Below are 24,590 nucleotides of genomic sequence, written 5' to 3' on the forward strand. Positions count from 1 at the left end.
CAAAGCACATCATCACTGCTCTTGCAGTTGACAATAATTTTGCAATAACGAGCTGTACGAGTGTTTTTTTCTGCTGTTAATTCAAATGCAGCATGCGTCTTCTTGGACACAAGTCCTGTGATTAGTGTGCAGTTTGTTGTGGATGAATAGATGTCAAAGTGGTGTTCTGGGTCCAGGATTACCCGAAGATTTCTGACTTGGTTCTCAACACAGCTGAGTCCCGACAAGTCCTTTTTTAAGTGAGTTTGTGCAGAATGTAGATTTTCATACAGAAAAGACACTCATGTGACACTTTTGGCTCAAGTGTTGGGAATTCAAGTTCCATGAACATACCCAATGGTTCCTGTCCTTCCTATGCAATCCTGGTTCAAAAGAACAGCTTATTGTTTTTTGTTTATTTGTTTTTTTGCCCAGTTCCAACACACTTTTTGTTCCTGAGCCTGTCTGTTCGACTGAGGGCGGAGCTAAGCAACATACAAAACCATGCACGCACGCGCACAGGGTGGACACACATTACTACAAATATTATTTTCATGATGCTTCTCTCCTCCTCCTCTTCTGCCCTCTCTGTCTTTCAGAGAGTCACCTCTAATGTTCATGTAAGGGAGGTGGACTGGACTGAAGGTGGGCAATGAAATTTTACCACTGATAAAGGCAACGGCTCCTCAGTCGGACTGGATTACCTTCATTCAATCAATCAATCAATCAATCAACATTTATTTCTAAAGCGCTTTACAGCACCGACTGGTGTCCAAAGTGCTTAACATTAAAAACACAAATTTACAAAAATAAAACACATATAAATTAAAATTTTAAAACAACACATAAAAAAGAACATAAAAATAACAGAACGTCACCTCCCCACTAAGTGTTAAAAGCCAGTTTAAATAAATAAGTCTTTAACTTAGATTTAAAAAGTGCTAGGTCAGGAATAGTACGTAACTCAAGAGGTAGCTCATTCCACAGTCTGGGGCCAGCTACCGTGAAAGCATGATCACCCCAGCGTTTATATCTTGACCTTGGAACATCTAAGTAAAGCTGGCCAGACACCCTTAATGTCCTACTGTAGGTGCGCAAAGTTAAAATTTCAGACAAGCAGGGAGGTGCAAGGCCATAAATAGCTTTAAAAACAAACATTAAAATTTTAAAATCAATTCTAAAACGAACTGGAAGCCAGTGGAGTGAGTACAGGACGGGTGTAATATGCTCACGTCTAAAAGTGTTTGTTAAAATGAATTAATGAATTCAATGAATGAATGAAGGGTGTGTGTGTGTGTGTGTGTATGTGTGTTTGTCTTACAGGGCTGTGGCCTCCAGTGGTGATGCTGCACACACGCAGGCGGTAGAAGGTTCCAGGCATCAGCCTCTCACACACACATTCTGTTGCTGGACCACTATACGCTACCTCCCACTGGCTCGCTGCACACATATTATTAACAACAAAACAAAACACACAATTACACAACGGGTCAAAATCAGAGGGCAACAAATGAGAATCACTGCCGAAAATCTGTTTTATAAGTAAGCTACAGAGCCATTTATTTTCCCAGAAACCACATAACACTGACCTAATTAATACCTGCCCTGCACTTTGCTGTGCTATTTTAGCTCTGTTGATGGACTATGCAGGCTTTGGAACAATCAGTGACAATAAGCACTCTAGTTAACTGAAAAATAGATGCCGTTTGTGCTACAACTCAGAAAGTAATTTGACAGCGCAAAGGTCAATGTGCTGCAATTACATAATGCTCATCCTTAATTATTTATTATTTACATGTCCCACTAATCATATGGAGCCAAGTAGTGCTGCAAGTTAAGGTGCTGCTACTTTGTGACCTTTGGAGGGATTTTATTTTCTGCTGTTACACACGTAACACTGTCCAACAAAGTGCACACAGTGGGGGTGGGTCAACAAGAGGTTTCACCACTCATCTGAGTGACGGGGGTGAGATGATGAGGATGGCAAAGACAAGGGACAGACAACATGGAGAGGATGCAGAAGCAGAAAATCAAGTCTGTAAAAATGCGATGATTTTATATTCCATATCCTAGGAAAAACTGTGACTTATGCCAAGATGATTGACCTGTGGTAGAGTTAGATATGGAGACGTGTGTCGTACCTTCAGAGCATCCCTCTGAGATCTCCAACAGGTAAGTGAGAGCTTCTGAACCTCCATTGTCCTGGGGAGGGTCTGATGGAGGATAAAATGAGGTGATTTTAGTTTCAGCATCATGCATCTCAGTTGTACAGTTGTCAACAAATTAAGGCTCCAAAAAAATTTTAACGTGCAAGCTTTTAAGCAATGTTTGAAGGATGCCTGAAACATTGCTTACAACATGTGATGGCAACAAATTTGGTTAAACAACTGAGTGGGTGAGAACCAGAGGCTACCATCTCACACTTGTCAAGTGCTTGTAGTGTCTTCTGACAGTGAGTACTTTTTTGTGCCAGAGGCTACTATGATATAATTACCTCAGTCACTCATAGGTGGTAGTACCTCACTTTCATAACCATGGGGAACTAGGAATTCTTCTTGAATTGAATCTGTATCACAACTTGCTTTTAACATGATGCACAACATTGGATGGTGCAAAATGTCCATCCATCCATCCATCCATCCATCCATCCATCCATCCAGTTTCAATACCTGCTTACTCCAGGTAATCAAATTGGTTAACTGATACGCTACATTGCCTAGGCTTGTCAGAGCTATAGGCAGGGAAGGTCAGCTGCTTGAAATAATGGTTGTAAACTTGCAGTTGTGTTCTTATTTGTCAGCCACAGTTCAGGTCAGATTTGTTGGTGCTTGAACCTACTATCTACTACAAATTTATCAAAGTTTCATTTTCCAGTATTTTTTTTTCTAAATGGTAAATGGACTGCATTTATATAGCGTTTTTCCATCAGCATCACATGCTCAAAGCTCTTTACACATCAATGCCTCACATTCACCCCGATGCTGTCATGCAAGGCGCTCACTACACACCGGGAGCAACTAGCGGATTAATGACCTTGCCCAAGGGCCCTTAGTGATTTTCTGGTCAGGCTGGGATTTGAACCGAAGATTCTCTGGTCTCAAGCCCAATGCTTAACCACTAGACCATCACCTCCCCACCTCTTTGAGTTACTTTTAAGCATAAACATATAAACATCTGGCAAACAGGTAAATTTACAGCAGGGAGGAATTTTAACCTTTTCTTTTTACTTGAAATTTGTGGGATAGTAGTTCTCAACCACTCTGTTTCTCACCCACTCAATCAGCATCTGGTGTGGGGGCTTTGTTTTTCAATTTACAGTCAAATTTACAGTTTTGACAACAACCATGTTAAAGCCATGTTAAATAAAGGAGGGTAATGAGTCAAACCTACAACCTGATTAACTCCAAATGTATCAAAATAATACTCTGCTTTTACACGTTTCACCAGAATTTTAACTCTCCTAAATTTGCTTTGTCGTCTCAGAGCTATAGATTGCCAAGATAGGGTACAAGCCAGTTTAACTCCAATCACATTCAAGGTGTGAAACTAGTGTGGTTTGAATTCAACTCTATTTAACACCAAAACCTCAACACTTTACACTGAAATGCCTTAATACTAGAACTTAATACTGGAACGAATACTAGAACACGGAATGGACTCTGCTGCAGGAACAACTCCAATGAGTGGCTCGATGACCCCACCCCCCCCACCCCCCGTGGTGGACTGGACACCTGCATGGACTCTCATCAATTGTTGTTCTGTTGTGTTCTGTATTGTAAACTTTTTTGGTAGAATGGCCTAAGCAGTGGGTCACCCCTTTGAGTCTGATCTGCTTGAGGTTTCTTCCTCAGTATCATCAGAGGGAGTTTTTCCTTACCACTGTCGCCTGTGTGCTTGCTATCGGGGTTGGTAAAGGTAGACCTTACTTGTGTGAAGCGCCTTGCGGCAGCTTTGCTATAATTTGGCGCTATACGAGGTCTGTTAGAAAAGTATCGGACCTTTTTATTTTTTGCAAAAACCATATAGATATGAATCACGTGTGATTGCATCAGCCAAGCTTGAACCTTCGTGCGCATACGTGAGTTTTTTCACGCCTGTCGGTTGCATCATTCGCCTGTGAGCAGGCTTTGTGTGAGCAGTGGTCCACCCCTCTCGTCGGATTTTTATTGCGAATAAATGTCTGAAGGATTTGGAGCTTTCCTGCATCAAATTTTTCCAGAAACTGTGAGAGACCTCCAGCTGGACACCATTCCGAAAATTTAGATGGCTTTCAGCGACGATTTTATGGGGATTACACAGATTAAGGAGTGCTCCAGCCGGTTTAAAGACCGCCCACAGCTTCTGAGAGCGCAGCGCGCTCCGAGCGCCGATCGACAGGCTAAAACAACCAGATCATTTTCAATGTGAAGGCTTTGTTGATCCGGGACGTCGTCTGACTTTCACAAAAAAGGCAGAAGGCGTGGACATCAGCACTTTTTCGGCATATTCTACTGTTACAGGAGTTTTTTCATGGAAAGAGAAGCGAAGGATTGCACCACCGTGCCACTCATGGCGCGGGACAAAACCACCTCCGTGTTGGTCTCACAGGACGGCTTTCAGGTGGCTTTCAGACGGCTTCCGGTTGCTTTTCACTCGTGTGAGTATCCGAGAAATTGTGCATGAGCTGGACATGCCCCAACATGTCCTGTGAGGCTTCATCACGGCGTTGCTTTGCGCCATGCGGCTCCGCCGCAACGCGCAGAATTCCTCCGCTCCTCTTTCCATGACAAAAACTCCTGTAACAGTGGAATGTGCCGTTCATTTCTAAACTGGACGCTGTGTTTTATCCGGGATGTCCTCTGACTAGCACAGGAATTGCGGAAGACGTGGACATCAGCACTTTTTCGGCACATTGAGACAGACGTGCGGAGGAATTTCGCGTGTCGCGGCAGAGCCGCATGGCGCAAAGCAACGCCGTGATGAAGCCTCACAGGACATGTTTGGGCATGTCCAGCTCATGCACAATTTCTCGGATACTCACATGAGTGAAAAGCAACCGGAAGCCGTCTGAAAGCTACCTGAAAGCCGTCCTGTGAGACCAACACGGAGGTGGTTTTGTCCCGCGCCATGAGCAGCACGGTGGTGCAATCCTCCGCTTCTCTTTCCATGAAAAAAACTCCTGTAACAGTAGAATGTGCAGAAAAAGTGCTGATGTCCACGCCTTCTGCCTTTTTTGTGAAAGTTAGACGACGTCCCGGATCAACAAAGCCTTCATGTTGGAAATGATCTGGTTGTTTCACTGGGGTTTGAGCCTGTTGATCGGCGCTCGGAGTGCGCTGCGCTCTCAGACGCTGTGGGCGGTCTTTAAACCGGCTGGAGCACTCCTTAATCTGTGTAATCCCCATAAAATCGTCGTTGAAAGCCATCTAAATTTTCCGAATGGTGTCCAGCTGGAGGTCTCTCACAGTTCTCTCACAGTTTCTGGAAAAATTTGATGCAGCAAAGCTCCAAATCGTTCAGACATTTATTCGCAATAAAAATCCGACGAGAGAGGTGGTCCACTACTCACACAAAGCCTGCTCACAGGCGAATGATGCAACCGTCAGGCATGAAAAAACTCACGCATGCGCACGAAGGTTCAAGCTTGGCTGATGCAATCACACGTGATTCAAATCCATATGGTTTTTGCAAAAAATAAAAAGGTCCGATACTTTTCTAACAGACCTCGTATAAAGTAAATAAACTGAACTGAAATTAAACTTAAACGCTGAAGAATTTGCATAGTGCATGCTCAGTGTGTTCTTGCTAACGTGTGGGCTAAAGGATTAAAGGGTGGCTTTGCAAAAACAAAGATCTGGAGCGTTAATGGAGTGTAAACAACTCTAAAAATGACACTGAGGTTTCACTGATACATGACACGGTAAGTAACATCAATATTTACTTTAATATTTGGCGTCGTGTGTTTGTGTGTGTAGTAGATGTGCACATGTCTGTTTACCCCAGGTGACGGTAAATCCGTACGGCGTTGCCACCTTGACACAGGGTGCAGATGGAGGGCCGGGCTTGTCTGGATTGGTGGTGCACACCAATACTTCACTTGGACCGCTCTTTCCCTCCATGTTTGATGTAATCAACTACACAGAGGAAAAATGTGTAGAAAGCACAGTTAAAGGAAGAGAGGGGGCATGATGAACAAAACATCAGAGCAAGGTTGAGAGAAAGGTAGGAAACAGAGGAGGGATGTAGAGAAACAGGGAATGAGATGAAAGGAAAGGAGTGTTAGAAAAGGAGTGAGTTCAGCGAGATGAGAAGTGGGAAATCGATCAGGACATAACAAGGGTGATTAATAGGAGCCATTTCTCTCCTTTACGCTGTGCAGCGTCTTGCTTTCTGGTCATTTCTCTCCATCAGTTCTGCCCTCATCTCTTATTAACTCCACTTCAATCAACTTTCAGTCAACTTGTCTTATGTCATTTGTCTTATGCTTTGTCCCTCCATCACTGCTTGAAAATTACATTCAGTTTGTGTCTATCTGCACAATGGGGGGCAGAGTGGAGTCAGTGCGAGCACGTACACCTTAAAATATGTAGGATCTCAAACAAATACAAAAAGGAGACACAGGATGCACACTGTGAAAAAAATATTATTATTATTATTATTGACTTCCCTTGACTCAGTCAATGAAGTCTCAATCATTTATGTTGCTTTGACTAAGTGAAGATGTCATGTAAAGTGTCACTGTTGAAGCTTTTAGATTTACGAATTACCATACCGAGTAGTGGTGTAATGGAACATAGATTATCCCTAATCTCTACGGACGCCCCCATGTTTCAGATGGCCTATAAACTGTAGATTAACAATAGATTGTTAAAGTACCATATTTTCTGGAATATAAGTCGCATTGGTCCAAAAGTGTCATCGCAAAATGTTTTGCATGCGGAGAGAATGTGCGCACATTTTATATTGTGCGCACATTTTATTATATTGTGTGCTCGTTTTTATATTGTGCGCAAAACAAGGGCACAATCTACTTAAACATGGCCACAATTTGTAAAACGTGCACTCAATACTGTCTTGACACATAATTGTTGGCTATTGTCTCCCCATCGTGAGGATGACAATTTAGGTAATGTCATTCTGAACGAAAGGAAAACGTGTGCACGTTTTATTATAATTCGAGGGCTCAATTAAAGGAAAACGTGCAAAACGTTTTATTAATTCAAAGGCTCAATTAAAGGAAAACGTGTGCACGCTTTATTAATTTGAAGCCTCAATTAAAGGAAAATGTGCGCATGAATTATCACGGCCATTAAAACGTGCGCACGAATTATCACGGCCAGCAAAACATGAGCACGTTTTAATTTGTGGGCTCATTAAAGGAAAACGTGTGCACAAATGATCATGGCCAGAAAAAAAATCACTTTAAGTGAGCTCTCCCGGGTTCCTCTCCCGGGTACTAATGCAACTTCTTCCACTTATAAAAAAAATCTGGGCATAAACGGGTTAAAAGAGCTCTCCCTGTACTTTCAGATAAGTCCAAATAAGGTTTCTTCCAAATAGACAAAAAATCTTAATTGAAAAGTGTTGTTCCAGTAAAAAACATGTTACGGTATTTATTCAGAACAAAGAATGTTTTTCTTTCTTTCTTCCTTCCTTTCTTTCATTCTTTCTTCCATGATCTTATTCTGGTGGTTCCAAGGTCTCCTTCCTGTAGCAAAGCATCTTGGGACAGATTTACCCCACACCATAACTCTGGGTGATAAGTGGGTCTAATAAACCTGCACTATGGTGGGGAAGCAGTCGCCCCGTCACCTCCCCTACGCCCTCTTTTGGCGGCTGAAGGCACAGACTGGTGGGCTCACCTTGCATATGGCTTCTCCCTCTGGATGGGCTCCATTCGTGGATCTTCTCAGCTACGGACCCGCCATAACCACATTTTGTGATCAGGTGACAGATTCTTTTGTTTGAGTCTTTTCCAGAGCTCAGTCAGCTATTTAGGACTTTTCCTCTTCCTTGTTTAACTGTGGATTACCAAACGTACTTTTTGGGCACAACACTGACCTCTTGTGGATTACTTCTCTGTGGAACATTTCCCAACCTGACTGAGTGGTCCAACACAAACTTATGGTAAGTTCAGTTGTAAATTATCCATTTACTGTTCACGTTGCTGTGGAAATTAATGTCTTTTCATTTGAGCCGTAACAACGCATGCACACACGCGCACACACACAACGTATGAATGTCTGATTGTTTGTGCTGTAACAGCATATGCACACACACATACACACACACACACACACACACACGAACGTATGAACACCTGTTCGTTTGCGCTGTAACAGCGCACCGCACACACACACACACACACACACACACACAGACACGAATGCCTGCTCCTGTGCATTTTTACAACGCAGTTCTTTGTGAGGACAAGCTCTAAATAATAACGCCATGACGAGAGCTCATTTAAAGAATGCTTTAAGTGTGACCCAACTCGGTTTTAAACATGTACTGAAACTAATCAAGTCCTGTGAGGAAGTGTCCACCTCTCTCGTTTTTTTTTTTTTTTTTTTTTTAACAAAACGCAGTTTAATGCTGTGTTTCTCATTTCAAGTATAAAGAAAATTTGTGGTCGTGAATCGTGATTTTTTTTGCCCCCCGTATATAAGTCGCACCAGACTATAAATCACAGGACCTCTAGAACTAGTGTAAAAAAAACAAAACACAATTTATACTCCAGACAATACGGTAATAACTGCGTAAATCTCGATGCAGAGTTTCAGTGAATGTTGTGAGTTGTGCATTAAAAGCAGACCACTCAATACAACCTCATGTAGGCCCCAAAGCAAGTCAGAGTCCAAGCATGGAAAGAACGACTCCAAAGCATCAGGAGTTGAGGACATAGTAATGTGTGCACTGATCTCATTCAGAACAGTGCGTGTGCACTGCACCTTCTTTGCCGATTCTTTTCACCTTATACAAATGCCTACTTTCATCATCTCTCCAACTTCCCCAGTTCTTTCTTACCGCTCTCTTTTTTCCTATACTTTGCTGTACATCTTCACTCCATCACCAAGTGTCCTTCCTCTATCCAAATGTCACAGTCAGTATGTTCCTGGCTGTCTCCCTCACCACATCTGCAGTAGTTGTCCAGAATTGTTTCACCTCCATCCAGTGCAGTCTCACCTCCTCCCTGAATTTCACTCAGCAGTCTTCGTCCTTCAGCTTCAACCCTATGATCCTTGGTTCAGCTCCCACTCTCTATCACTTCTTCACACCCAAAGGCATCCTGCAAACCACCATCGAATGCTGCCTAGTTACGCTCCCTCTGCTACCACTTTACAGTCTCCAATTTCTTTAATGTTGCATCCTCTGCATAGAATATATTCCACCAATGTGCACCTTCCTCCACTTTTGTATGTCTCCCTGTGCTCATCCAGTGTTTATGAAAGCTATTTCCATCCTTTTTGCAAAATCTACCACCATCTGCACTTCTACGTTCCTCTAATTGATACCATATCTACCTATTACTTCCTCACCACCTCTGTTGTCTTCGCCAACATGCCCACTGAAGTCCGCTCCAATCACCACTCTTTCATGTTTCGGTACATTCTCCACCACCTCCTCTTCTTTCTCCATCATTTCACCACCTACCTGTTGGGCTTATGCACTGATGACATTCTTCATCACCCCAAATTTTCAACTCCACACTCATCACCCTGTCTAACACTCCCCTTATTTTGCTGATCTGAAAAATGAGTCGGTACTAAAAAAAAAAACCTGTTATCCATTATACCCCTAATCCTGAGTGCCATACTTCTGAATTAACACAGAGTTGTATAAACTGCATGTCCCTTATGCAGCATGCTCATACACCCTCTTTAAAGAAAAGGTTAAACATGGACCAGTAAACAGTAAATTCCTATCTTTTTCTGCTGTCAATATTCTGTTTCTGACTGTGACACATATTGTACAGCTGCCTATGGACTTTACAAAGAACAGTATAGAGAACATCTTAAATCACTCACTCTAGCCAAAAATGATGTTAACATAAAAAAATAATTATTTGCAGAGGAGGACCCGCTTTTGTTCCGACAGCATAAATAATTGAAAGCACTGGTTCTACACTCACACAGAAATCACCATAAAAGAAAAGGTGCAGTTCAACATTACTCCTTCACCAAAAATAGTCCACAACTACACACACAGAATCAGTTACATATGAGTAACCACAAACAAACTTTGGCAAGCACAACCAAATCTTACCCTGAATTTATACTGTGTACTCCTCTTCAGGCCTTGTACAGTACAGGTCAAGTTTTCTCCAGTGTACTTTGGATGAAATTCTGTTCCCTGTGGGGCACACAGTATTGCGGTTTTGCATTTGTACATGTCAGTGGACATTACTGAGCATTATTCATGTACTGTGAGAGAGCGCATGGCGTAGCATCCAGTGAGTGAGTAAATTAAGGCTTCACTTTACAATGTGAGCTTAAGTACATTTAGATGTTCCTGAGAGTTGTATGTACATGCAAAACCCTCATCTGGCTAGAAACACAGATCTCTGTCAAAGTATATGCACTAGTAGGCATTGTTCTACTTAATGCATTGTAAAAGATCCTGCAGGATTACTATTATGAATGTTTACGTGTCAGTGTGTCAAAATGTGTTTATGACTTACACTGTTGTCCTCCTGGATCTCGAGTGTGTACTTAAGCTGCTCCTCACTGGGACTACCCTCAGGACGCCCCCACTCCAGAGTCACCCAGGAAACACCTGCCCGGACCAATCGTGGTGGAAGAGGCAGTGTGGGCAGCGTGCCCGTGGTGCAAAACATCACGTCTGTACTGAAGCCACTGCACAAACATAGAATATAACATGTATTCATATATTTACTCTGCCTTTAAAATGCGGTAGCAAAAAATTGACTATGCATTTTCTGGCTTTTCCTAGGTTCTGGAAAAGCCAAGGCATGTACCCTGTAAAACGCAGTGAGTGAATTAACAGACAGATGGGCAGATAGATAAAAAACAAACAAACAAAAAACAAATGTTAGAATCTTGCATGTCTCCAAATTAAAAGGGCACATAATGAGGATAAACTGATTAACATTTGATACACCAAATCATTCCAAAAAGCACTTTTTGTTTTACTTATGCAATAACCTACAGACCTCTCTGCCATTTGTCTGGGTTTGTTGCAGTGACTAATCTTATCATCACATGCATGATTTAAATTAAAAGCACCTGTAGTTGAAGTTAGATGTACCTTGAAATAAGCCTGTTTGGGAGTTTTTTTTCATTTCCAGTGCCTCGGCATGGTGACCAACAAGGCCACCATTGCTTATTTGATAGAGGAGCAAAAGTAAAACCAGAGCAGGGAGAGGGTGTAGTGTATTAATTTCAAACCCAGCACACCTGGAGACAGCAGCATTTTTGAAAGTGCAAAGGTTGAGGTGCTGACTGAGAAGGAGGAATTATTACTATGAAAAGGACACAAGCTCAGCCTACAAAATCAAAGTGCAGGGGACGCTGCAAGACAGCAGTTGAGGATGGAAATTTGCAAGCAGCAGAACCATGACTGAGGTAGTACAGGGCATAAACATGTCTGAAATCTGACAAACCAGATGGCGGAAAACCAATTTGTTAGTTACAAAAATAATGTGGTGATATAACGCGTAAATGCACTCTTTTGAACTTTACATTCGGTTCACTATTTAGTAATAATGCCATACCAGCGTAGAATGGGAAAGCTATGCTATGCTAACAATGCTTCTTCTTATGGGATTCTTCTGTACTGTGCTTTCTGCTACTGCATCTGGTGCTGCCCCCAGTGGTGAACACAAGGCGAGCAAAGGCAGCACCAATGTTCTACACACACAAGTAAAACCCAGAATAAGGTCCCTGGTCTTTCACAAAATATGTCTTTGAAGGTAAGCAATGCCAATTTTGGCATTTCCTAATTTATTATAAAATACGAATGCCTTAAATTAAACAAAGAATTGGATCAGATGGTATCGAACAGGCTCGGCCTGGTAATCCGTGATTTTGGGCATGTGCCCGGTGGGCCGCTGCACGTTTAGACGTGCGTGGGCCGGCCGGCCCATATTTATAGAGATTATGGAAATATACAGTGTTCTCGAACCGGGCGCTGCTGTCAACACGAGGAAAATCCGTGATCGGTGAAGCTACAGCATTTAATCGGCGCAGCTGCAGAGCCACTTCCTGAATTTGTGTCAAAATAAAAGTTCTGTAGTGTTTCATACACGGCGCAGTCTTATTCTAGGTTTCAGTTTTGTTTCCGTTTGATCACACAACGGAGACTTACATCGAGCACAATGACTGACATGACCAACAGCCAATGACAATGGAGAAGCATACAGGGTGGCCAATCAGATTGCAGGAAGAGCAGGCGGCCGCTCCCACCCCTGTGAATGGATTGAGTCCTCGGCGCCTGGACTTCTCTCCGCTCTTCTACTGATACAAGGTTGGAATCGTTTCTTTTATCTTAATTAACTGTGCTTTACTTTTGTTAATCTTTAAATGCAACAGCTACGGATTTCAGCTCCTTAATTTGCTGCTGTGTGAATCCTAGCAGTGGTTACACATTACCCCCCCCCCCCCCCTCTCTCTCTCTCTCTCTCTCACTCACACACACACTTTGGAGACACAAAAACTTTTTTTCCGCTTGTGTGCTTTTGCTTCCGTTGTCAGACCCGGCACCAGAAAAAAAAAAAAAAAAAAAAAAAAATATATATATATATATATATATCACAGGGGGCAGGGTCCCCCCCCAAAAAAAGTGCACACTGGAGGAGACGTGTGCTCCTGGAAAGCTCGTGTATTTACGCTGCACCATTGTAAGAGACTGACTAAGAGTGAAGAGTGATGACTATTTTTTTTTATTATTATTTGAACGTATAGACCCTCGGTCAAGTGATCTCCTGCATACCACACAGAGCTGGTGTTCTGTCGAGATGAGATGCGCCAACTTTCGACACTCTGAGCTGTGACGTACCTTCGCATTGTCCAATAGGAACGACGCGTCGGGCCAAAACACAGAAGACTCGTGGCAGAAACCACTGATCTCTACAAAATGGATTGGACCAATCCGATTGGTGCAGAAACCACTGATCTGTACAAAACATTAACGTGTGCCAGGACTGCTCATTTATAGAGCAGTTTTCTGAAGAAAAATCATTGGAAATGTTTTTTTTGTTGTTGTTACCTCAAAATTTCTGATTACTGTTAAAAAAAAGTTTAGAACACTTGTAATTAAAACAGGTAAATAAATCAATAAATGGTTCTTTAGAAACCTTTCATCTGTAAATTAAAACCACCTGTTATTTCAGATTAGATAATTTCTTGTTTAACATAAGGAACCTCAGACATTTATTTTTAGACAAAATAAAATAACATGGAAACTTGTATATTTTTTTGAAGGTTGGTAGATTATTTATATCTTATTTGAAACCAGAAAAACAAACACTAAATAAATACAAATGTTTATTATAAATGCAAAAGGAAATAATTTAACAATGACTGCAGTGTGATTGTAAAGTAGGATTTCTGTGACATAAACCTCATAATGTTTATATATATATATATATATATATATATATATATATATATATATATATATATATATATATAGTCATTTAAACTTGTAATTTCGTCAAAATATGTAATTGCCTTTAATGTTATCAGGACGCCCCCTCGTGGTGCTGGGTCCGCATTTTGTACTATGATCAAGGTGACATGACAGTGAAAGTGTGTGTTTAGGTGTGTGTTCATGGTGTTTAGGTGTATAGTATTTGTTCATTGGGGGTTCATTTGGGGGCTGTATTGATCCAGGACGTCGTGAGAGAACAGAGAAGTTTCAGAAGAAGTCGGTTTCAGCATTTTATCCAGATATTCCACTGTTAAAGGAGATTTTTTTAATGAAAGACGTGCGGGCGGATTGCAGCGTCGGCTCGCAGCTGCCGCGACGCTCCGCCACAGAGAAAACACCTCCGTTGGAAGCCTTAAGGACAAGTTGGAACATGTCCAGCTGTTAAACAATTTCTCATATACTCACTCCACTGAAAGCCATCAAAAGCCGCCTGGATTTTACAAATGGTTATCAACACGGAGGTGTTTTTCCTGTGCCGCCGCACCGCACCGGCTGCGTCCTGACGCTGCAATCCGTCCGCACGTCTTTCATTAAAAAAATCTCCTTTAACAGTGGAATATCCAGATAAAATGCTGAAACCGACTTCTTCTGAAACTTCTCTGTTCTCTCACCAAAAACCAGCTTAATTTTTCGAACCGTGTCCACTTCGATGTGTCTCACAGGTTTAGAAAAAATTTTGATCAAACAAAGCGCCAGTCTCTCAGCAACTTCTCAGACAAAGGAATTCCGACGAGGGGCTGGACGACTCCTCCCACAAGGAGTGCTCACAGGCGAATGACGTCACCGACAGGTGTGGAAAAACTCACGCATGCGCACGAGGGTTCAAGCGTGTCTGACGTAAAAACATATGAATGAAATCCATATAGTTTTTGAAAAAAATAAAAAGGACCTATACTTTATGGACAGACCTCGTATTACACTTTTATAAGGGATACGTTGCACACTGCCAATGCATTACAAGACCCGTCCCAACATAGTCACTCCTGTGCCCTTAAATTAAAAACACCCGTGTTTCAGCCACCGCATCATGATAATACAGACCAGATGAAGAAATGGAGGGAAAATAAAGTGGTAAAAATAGGACTCATGTAGGAGATGCACTACAGTGGCGAAAGATGCACAGTGTGTGTCTGTGTGTTGCAATACGACATAATTTGTCCTGAAACTATACTGCTGCTCAAAGAGGTGGAGAACGAGCAATGTCCATTAGAGTAATATCAAAAACATCGTCTGTGAGCACTTTAATGACAAGCAGCCCCTGCCATGTGTTCACGAGCACATTTGTCAGGTGTGTATTTTATACCTTGTGCCTATGTCGTTGTGCGCAGCCACTCTGAACGTGTACACGCAGGCTGGGAACAGCCGCGTCAGCTTACATTGTCTCTGGCTCCCGAAGTAACATTCTCTGAAAACGCTGTTCTTCTTTCCCTGCGGAAGACAGATTTGGTAAAAGCAGAACGTGATCAGAGACTGATTGTGAAAAATTAACGATAGAGATAAAAACAAGGACATAAGATTAATCTAAAAACATCTGTTTAAAAAAAAGAACAGACAAAGAACAGGGTGAAAAACAGATCAGCTTGAAGGTTTTTAACGACAAGCTGAGTCAGTGTGACCGTGTTAATTACGCTTATGCATTTGACAGATGCTTTTAGACAAAGCAAATTACAGCTACAATAATGATGTTGACCTACTCACTGGGGTTTAGTGTCTTGCTCAAGGACACGCTGACATAAGGTTTGATTGACCGATGCTTCAGTTAATGGATTCTGTCAATAGAAGCGGAAGTCGTGCTTTTACTTCTAGAGACAGTATTGATGGTGATCCTGCCGTTGTGCAACACATTCTCAGACGGCTGGACATCGATGCATCACATCCACTCACCCCAGAAGCTTTAAGCTTCTCTCTTTCTCCTTCCTCAAGGAAATATGGACACACAAGTGAGAAACCAACCATCAACCATTCTGTTAATGGTAACTGGCTCCACCAATGAAGCCACAGCCATCTCAATCCAACCAGGATTTCAAAAAGGTAAGCATAAATATCTCTTGTCAAAGATGGAGTGTTGTGCACCCCCTTATCGTGTGGAACATATGAAGCCTTATGTTCCATTTCATGGCCTGCGCTCTGAAGATACAAACTTTGTCAGCAGGATGTAGCCCCTTTTAATATTGAGCTCCAATCTTGTGTAGTAACCTGCCACTGAAGGTGAGAAGGCCAACTTCTATTGAGCTTTAAATCCAGTCTCAAGACACACTTCTTTGCTGTAGTCTATAATTGTTTGTTTTAACCTGATTTAAAGAAATACTTTATGTTTTCATTATGTGTACTGTATATTTGGTTATAATATTCATCTTTTTATGACATCATTTTTATTGTGTGATGCTTTTAACCCAATGTATTTTTATGTATAGTCACCATTGTAAAGCACCATGAAATGAAAGATATTATTATGACTACTGTCAAACTTAATTTTTTTTTTCTTTTGAGAAAAAAAAAAAATTTGCAAACCAAAACCACCAACTCAGGAGTGTGAAAGTGAGGTTTTCACCTTCCTGAAAAACAAAAACCTTTTGTTAGATTTATGATGCGATGGTGATTTATACATAATCGCAACAGAATTTTCCTATTGCAACATTGTGTTAAAATTTGTTTTGAGTAAATACTGGAAAACTACTGGTTAATCACTGATGACAGAATGTTAAATTGTTTTATTCAAGCCGGTCATTTACACTAATATCAACATCTACATGCAGCATCTGCAGCAGCTGCAGTTTATTCAATTTGTCAAGATTTGGGAAACTTCTTCATAACAGTGGCATTTGTGTGTCCAACATACAGAAAAAGCTTAATAGTTGACAGACACTCTCCATTCCACACTCAGCTACAATCAGGGACTGAACCCGCTGACCTTTCAGCAGTCTGAAGCCACTCTGCTGCCTCCCTGCAGAGTTTTACTTGAAATTCAGTATTTTATTAATGCAGGCTTTCAAGGCAATGACAGAATGTGCGCTGGATAATTTCCATTATTTTAATGCATCATTCCCCAAGCCTTAAAGCTTAACGGAAAAACAGGGAAGAAAGGAAGCAAATGCTAAACATGGCTCAGAGCCAGCGGAGCTGAATGTTGGGAAGAGTGACAGACAGGCATCAAGAACAACAGACAGACTTACCTCATCCCACTCGAGCAGGTAATTTGTAATTTTGGATCCATTGTCGCCTGGGGGCTGAGGACAAATGGAGTGAGACGGACAAGAGACAAGACAGAGGTAGAGAGATGAGCCAAGGATAAAAGACTGAGACGGACAAAATACCTGCGGTGTTCACAAGATTAACTTCACATCACGTCTGTGTGACTGATCTCTCCTTCAGTCAAAGAGGGAGTGAATAAAAAGTGCAGAAAAGGTCACAACGGAGATATGACGTGTAACTTTGACATGCGTGTGACATAGAAGGTTGACACAGAGCACAAAAGCGATAAAGAAGTCTGCCTGGGTGGAGATTGTCTTATGATGCAACGATTTAGAAATAATTACAACATCTGAAAAAATGAAATCCTGTGTTATGTTTAGATCTGAAAATGTTTGCGACATAAAAAAAAGAGCGCCTGAAAATGCAATTGTCAGGGCATGTACCTTCCACTGGAGGGTGAGGGAGCTCTTGGTGCGATGGGAGAGTTTCGGAGGTAAGGGGACGTCGGGGACGCTGCAGTGCGTGGTGAACGAGCCAGCCTCGGAACACGAACCTCTTACTGAGTTGTACAATGCCGACACCCTGAAACCCACACACACACACACACACACACACACACACACACACACACACACACACACACACACACACACACACACACACACACACACACACACACACACACACACACAGAATACAGACATTTGATGGAACATAAAAGACCCAAAATGTTTGAAATGAGTGTTGCTGCTTTAAACATTCTGCACTGATAGTTAAACCAAAAATGTGTCCACCACACAATATTTGAATGCTAACATGCTCTGAGCTAATTCAATAAACACAACATGATGAATTAATAAACATTATTACTATCAAGGAGAGTGGCTCCGGAGCTGAGGCTGTGCGTGGAGGTGAGGCCCACCAGATCTAACTGGTAGCGTGCCTGGAACATCTCCTTAGGGAGGTGTTCCAGGCACGTCCATCAGGGAAAAGACTCTAGGAAAGACCCAGGACTAGGTGGATAGATTATATCTCCACACTGGCCGGGGAACACCTCAGTATGCCCCAGTCAGAGGTGGTTAATGTGGCCCAGGAAAGGGAAGTTTGGAGCTGTTGCTCCCACAACCCAATCCCGGATAAGTGGTTAAAGATGAGATGAGATGTCTGATGACTCCCACCTGTGGTCTTTCTGTGTGGCGTTTGCATGTTCTCTCCATGATTGCGTGTGTTCCCTCTGGCTTCCTCCCACATCCAAAGACATGCAGGTTAGGTGAATTGCAAACTTTAAATTGCCAGTAGGTGTGTGTGCGGGTGTGACTGTGTTTGTCTGTCTGTATGTAACCCTGTGATAGACTGGTGTTCTGTCCATGGTGCACTCTGCCTCACGCCCTATGAGTGCTGGGATAGGCTCCAGCCCCCCATGACCCTTAAATGGAGTAAGCCGGTATAGAAAATGGATGGATGTTTGATGACAGTTGATTTGTCTGTCCATAGCAACATCAAGACGTTCAGACCGCAGAGCCTAACCACCACCAGCAATATTTTTTTTCACTTTGGTTGACATCATAGATGTGATAGATTTGTTAGCTCCTGGAGATGACAAGCCTATACATAAAATCCACATTTCAATATCTCATCGAGTTCCCAAAATATGGTTATTAATGTGTTGTAAATGTTGGCCACTGATTATTTTTATGACGGAAACTGCTTTTTTGCATTTTGAAGATATTGTTGCAGACAGTCATCAATGATCTATGATTTGACCTTGACCTGAGACCTATAGCCTTGACATGATCTGTGTTGTAAGGCAATGGTAAACTGAGTTTATTCACCAAGTTTGATTAAACTGCTCTTTGCGTTTAGACGATATTGCTGCAGATAACAAATGATGACCTTTGACTTGAGCATGACCTCAGATCTACGACCTTTTACTCTATTTATTCATGTAAATTTATATTTCATAATTCTTTAAGTAGTTTAGAGCACTTTAGAGTTTCCTAGACACAATATGGAACAGCAACATAAAAACATGTGTGCAAGACCTTACCGTACGTGGTAGTCTGTCGCTGGCCTTAGGTCTTTCAGATGGTACTCCAATTCTTCTCCACTGAAACACACAAAACATGAAAAAGTCCCACAAATGTGTCGTAAAATGGTGTTTGCAGTTTCCTTTACCCTGCAGTGTGTTGCCTACCTGTATATGAGGCGGTACTTTCCATCTCGGCCCTTATCTGAGAGCGAGACCTCGTAGGAGCAGGACACAGGTATGCCGTTACTGTGCCTGTTTACCAGACCCGCCGGGGGCACCCAGGAGAGCTGAGCGGCCCGTGCCTGCACGTTGGACACCTTGAAGAGACACCATAATTAACAAACCCAGAGGATAACCATGTGCATTGTGACGTCTGGTCAGTAATTGATTTGTGTTTTGTATTCTGTTTGTATTACGGTATAGTTAATTATTTTTTAAAGTAGATGACAATTTTCAGTCTCTTTCAGTTTCTCCTCATGTGTCTGTTGAGTTGTTTGTGAATGTGTAATTTTAAGAGTGCATCACCAATTTCACGGAACAGATAAAACGATTGAAAATGAACATGTACACAAAATTAGCCAACTCGTCTGTGTGCCTGAGTCTGTGTGTGTACGTGTGTGCGTGTACATGTTTGTGGGAGTTTTAGTTGTGGCACGTGGTGGCTGAGCCAACTGAACATGGTTTAACAGTCTGTTGTATTTCAGACTTTATATCCACAAAACACACGGCAAAAGTGCCTTAAGGACACTGCTAACCACAATCGTACCCAGACTGTCTGTGAGAAAGAGACACTGAAAGACAAACAAGATAAGGCAAAGCAAATAATTTGCCATTTCACTGTGGTTTGTTTTTTTTTGGTCATAATAATTTTTACACTTTATCAGATTAGATAAAAACCTGCTTTCTTCTGTCCTTCTGTGTCTGTCACTGTTACACCAAGCCTCCTTATTTTCATGCACATTCTCTGTCACCCTGAATGCAAGTGTGCAATCTGTGATAATAGTTCCATTGCAGGATGCTGTAACCTGCTGGAAGGTTTTGGAAAAGGATCCAAACGTGTGTGATGTTGTGACACATCATGATTCACAAAAGTGAATAATGGGAGCATATTTAATTTTACAGAGAGCTTTGGTTTTTTATTTTGTTACTGCATCTTGAAATAATTCATTTCTGCTTCAATGTGGATTTGGCTGAGTAGTCGCTTTGATGGCAAGTTACAATTAGAGGCTAAAATTAAAATACAATGCAGACTGTTTTCGGTTTTGGAGCAGAGCACTTTCATTGACCGGAGCAGGCAGTGAAGCACGGCACAGTGCTCAGTCTGTGTGCATGTGTGTATTCATGGACTCACTGTTCCCTGACCTCTTTAAATCTCCTCTGGAACTATAATATACAAGATTTCTTGTACTCAATGTTTTTGAGACTCTGCCCTCGGTGGCTATAATTAGAATCAAAATGCTCCCAACATCAAACTTGTCTGAAGAGGTGACCTTGTCTACCGAGCTTCATCTTTGCACATTAAGTATTTCTCAAGATATGGCATACACTTTGAGTAAAAGGACAGATCGTCAGACGCACATAGCTAAACATGCTCTTTCTTTGGTGATGCAGGTAAAAATATTTGAACTGCTTATGTTTTTCTGTTTTTGTTTTACATCCACTGTATATAACTAAAGATAGAAAACATCATCTATGAAGCTGATTATTGGTTTTGGGAGAAGTACCACGGCATTGCAGTACATTTTATTAATGGAGACTGGAAACAACATTTGAGTTATACTACAGAGTGACACTTCACAGGCATATTTGAAGCTATTGGTGACAGGTCACACTGTGCCTGGCTGTCAAGACCATGAGTGATGAAGATACACATTACATTACAACAGTAAGAATTACTATTCACTTTATATATTTAAGTTTATTCAAACTACATATTTTGTTTATTTCTATTTCTATCCAGAGATCAAGGATCCATCATGTACATCAAGGATCCAGTGACCAATTTCATATTTATTTACTTTAAGACTCAATAAAATGCTGTTGACATAGAAAACCTGTAAAGCCTACTTTTAGTACACAGAAAATTCAAAAGAGATATTGATAAGGGAATCAATCAAGAATCAGATCGATAAGCGGAATCGATAATGACATTGATATATCGTATGGCACCAAATCGCATCGTATCATATCGTGAGGAATTGAATCACCATAAAATACATATTAAATCACATCAAATCAGGAACAGGGGTGAATAGTATCGCATCGTATCATCAGTATCGTCATGTATCGCTATATGTATCGTATCGCTGGTAGCGTATCGAGATGCGTATTGAATCACTGTCAGTGATGAGATTCACATGCCTAGTGTTGACTAAATGTGCTGCTTTAATTGTGGTGTTTTTTCTTGGAGATCTGAATTGGCTTTGGATTTGTCCGGGACAGCGCTGTAGGATTTCTGACTGTTTTTTAGGACTGCAGCACCATCGGTTGTGTGTGCGTCTGTCCGCTTGCCATGCTGACAGTGCCAAGTCAACCATGTCAGCTGGCCAACATTTAGAATGAAAAATTTGTTTCACCACAGAAATTTAACATCTGAGATGGTGAACAATCACACAGCGTGGAAGCAGCCTTAAATAAATTAAATGTGGTAACATGAATGTAATGCCACGGCGGTGTGCTTTCAAACTTAATGAGGGGATCAGAAATAAATGCAGCAGCAGACAGATGTGCAAAGACAAAGAAAAAAAGAAAACTGATCGAAAAAAGGCACAAATATCAAAGATTTGTGGGGTTTGTGTAAAAACTGCTGCGATAGAATTCTTCTTCATTTACTTTCACAGTTAAAACCATAACAGCAGATGAGGAAAGCAAATGCAAATACCGCAATATTTATATCTGTAATAAACATATTCACACTAAGTTAGGAATACTTAAATAACGAAATAAATAAGTAATCAGATTTTAACACAGTACTGGTAACAAACATTCAGCATCAGTTCAACAAGCTGTGTGTATAACTGTGTGAAAACATAATGAACATTTTACAGTAATCACAGATTTATTTTCACTCCGGTCATGAGAAAAGCAAGCACATGACAGCAAGATGACAAGACAATTACATTTAAGATCTTTAAGGGACAGAAAGTGAGAACAATCACCTGTTTCAGGTGTGGAGAGGTGATGACCAAAAGCTTACAGAAATGATCATCTATACGATGACAAAGCTATAAAAGACCCTACATTGATTGTTATTTACGTTAATTATTAAGAGCCTATTGTCTTATTTACAATTTATACATGTTCAATAAGCCCCTCTATTTTGTCACGTAATAATTTCGCAAGGACCACAACAGAAATAAGCATTTATGCTTTACTGTGTTATCCGTGTATCATTGATATATTCACCTCTGTGTGTTTATATTGATGTTACAGAATAAACTCAATCAATCAATCAATCATAAACAGTATTTTATTTACTTTTTAAAAGGTAAATATGTTTTTGAAAAGACCGGAAGTTACCTTTGACTGCATGTGATTCATGTGCACGCGGACGTCCACGAGTCAACGTGCATTATTAGGTTAGAAAAATAGCATTTTTAGTTTTAGAAGTGTTTAATTCTTGCTAGCGTCTACATAATATATGGGAAACATTTACACAGAAACGCAGCGGAGTGGATTCTGCCATGTGTGATGCGCATGCACGCTGACGTTAGGTTTATCCAGACACACAGTGGAATTAGCAGGGAGAGAGAGACCAGCCAGTGACGTCACGGTGCGTCTCTACTCTGATTGGCTGTCAACCCCCGCCCCCTCAAAAAAAACAAAAAAACGGATTTGCATGATTCAGAGCATATAAATAGGAAACAATGTGACCTTTTGACCTCTTAAAATAGGTCAAGGTTAGCCATCTTTGAACTTGTCCAAGGTCTGTGTCCCAAGAATGTTCCCTGTGAATTTGAAGACCCTGGCAGTAATAGGACTGGGCTGATGCTGAGCACAGACAGATGGACAGACAGACGAACGGACAGACGGATGCAAAGCCTTCGCAATACCCGATGGCCATATTTTTATTTTGGGTAATAAAAGTTTTAGCACCATTGTTTTCAAAGAGCAAAATAGCACAGGCTATGCTCGAGAGAATTGTTCCCTCTGTGCTTCTCAGACCTCAGTCTGGCTGAACTCACTGCAGTTTATCACCATGAAAGTATATAAACTGCCAAGAGAACAAGACGGTATTGTGAACATTTAATTAAATGAAACCCTCAGCCTCAGTGAGCGTTGTTTATTGTTGCAGGAGCAACTACAAAAACTTACTGCTCTTCTCTATTCCAGCCTTATGTAGCAGTCATCTGAGGTGATCAGAGCAGCCACAATCAACCTCCAGTATCCAGACGGGCTTTAAATTCTACACTAACTCCTTTTTTGTTTGTTTTTTCTTTTTTTTTTTTTGCCTCAGCCTATCATGTCCTTATAGTCAAACAGATATAAAACAGCCCATTTGCTGAGGTTGAGGACCAAAGTGCTTGAAACAGAAAAGAGTTCTTGTCTACAAACCCATGCCTTTGTAGACTATGGCCGTTTATCTACTTTCCTTGTGTAGAAGAAAAAAAAAGAAGCTAAAAATTGTTTGCACATGATAAAGGCATGGCGCTAGTGAAGTGGGTGAGCAGATGCTGCCCTCATGTGGCCAGCTTGGGCAACAGCAGAGAGTGACTCCACACGCTGCACATAAATCTGGTAAAGACATCAAAATGTAGCTGCCAGCTATGACTGCATCAGACAAGGAGATGATTGATGAAAGTGGTTATGTCTGTGTTTGGTGAGAGTGCATGTGTGTGCAGCGGTGGGTAGAGGTATCACACCAACCTGTGGTTTGTCAATTGTAGACAGCATGTCCTGAACACGCTTCCCCTCTGAGTCATGATCTGAAGACAAAGCAAGACAAAGACAGATGCTTATTATCAAATTAAGTTTTTTTTGTTTTTTGTAAGCTAAACAAAGACTGGCACGGCTGGACGGACACAAGAAAAAGAGGCATTTGTTGGCTGACCGAGAGCTCTGCGCACAATTCCCCCATTCCTGACTTGTGCAATAAGTAAAAAGAAAACTATAAACAAACAAACAAAACTCATCCATAATCTTACATTATCAAACAGATGTCAATAAGATGTAAAAATGGCAGCAGAGCTCCGAGGGGGGAATATGCAAAGGTTTTTTTTTCTAGTTCTCCTAAGACATGTTATTGTGATAACTACAATCTATGGCTGGTTATTATCCAAGTCAGGAACCACAGATCTAAAAATACAGTAATCATCCTTAATATTACCTGTGAGAACATTTTGTCCAACTATTCAACTGTGCAAAGCAAATAGCCCAAAAAATACAGCAAAAGAGGTTCAAGAATTTATTTTAAATCAAAGGAATTTGGAGGACCAATGCCCTGCATGCACGCACGATAAATGTGTTTTCCAAACAATAGTAATGTCATTTCATAAGTACCACATAATAACAAATAGTCAGCTTATTAATATACACTTTGGATTGCTTCCCTGTTTATTGTAGAGACATGCTGGAAAATGTTTTCTTTTTCTTACAAGTACGCCAACATGTCATGATGTTTTATGATCATTAATCATCATGAGAATTTGATCACAAATGATTGACAGATTGCGGTAAGCTTCTCTGGGTCTCTGTAGCGCTTTTTGTTGTGACTACATATTTGATTACCTTGACCTCTGGC

General features: G+C 41.2%; 1 protein-coding gene across 4 annotated transcripts in view; it reads right to left on the minus strand.

The window, feature by feature from the left end:
• fndc3ba (fibronectin type III domain containing 3Ba) overlaps nucleotides 1–24,590 on the minus strand; it is a 240,241-nt gene that overhangs the window by 40,482 nt on the left and 175,169 nt on the right. For all 4 annotated transcript variants that reach the window (XM_034159781.1, XM_034159779.1, XM_034159780.1 and 1 more), the window contains 11 exons: nucleotides 23,717–23,775; nucleotides 19,016–19,167; nucleotides 18,869–18,928; nucleotides 17,265–17,403; nucleotides 16,803–16,856; nucleotides 14,933–15,057; nucleotides 10,640–10,814; nucleotides 10,225–10,311; nucleotides 5,957–6,092; nucleotides 2,121–2,192; nucleotides 1,301–1,419 (listed from right to left, as the gene is read on the minus strand). In XM_034159781.1, coding sequence (XP_034015672.1) covers nucleotides 1,301–1,419; nucleotides 2,121–2,192; nucleotides 5,957–6,092; nucleotides 10,225–10,311; nucleotides 10,640–10,814; nucleotides 14,933–15,057; nucleotides 16,803–16,856; nucleotides 17,265–17,403; nucleotides 18,869–18,928; nucleotides 19,016–19,167; nucleotides 23,717–23,775 — 1,178 coding nt within the window. The remainder of the gene's footprint in view (nucleotides 1–1,300; nucleotides 1,420–2,120; nucleotides 2,193–5,956; nucleotides 6,093–10,224; nucleotides 10,312–10,639; nucleotides 10,815–14,932; nucleotides 15,058–16,802; nucleotides 16,857–17,264; nucleotides 17,404–18,868; nucleotides 18,929–19,015; nucleotides 19,168–23,716; nucleotides 23,776–24,590) is intronic.

Source organism: Thalassophryne amazonica, chromosome 19 (assembly GCF_902500255.1).
Source record: "Thalassophryne amazonica chromosome 19, fThaAma1.1, whole genome shotgun sequence".
In the NCBI taxonomy this organism is placed as follows: domain Eukaryota; kingdom Metazoa; phylum Chordata; class Actinopteri; order Batrachoidiformes; family Batrachoididae; genus Thalassophryne; species Thalassophryne amazonica.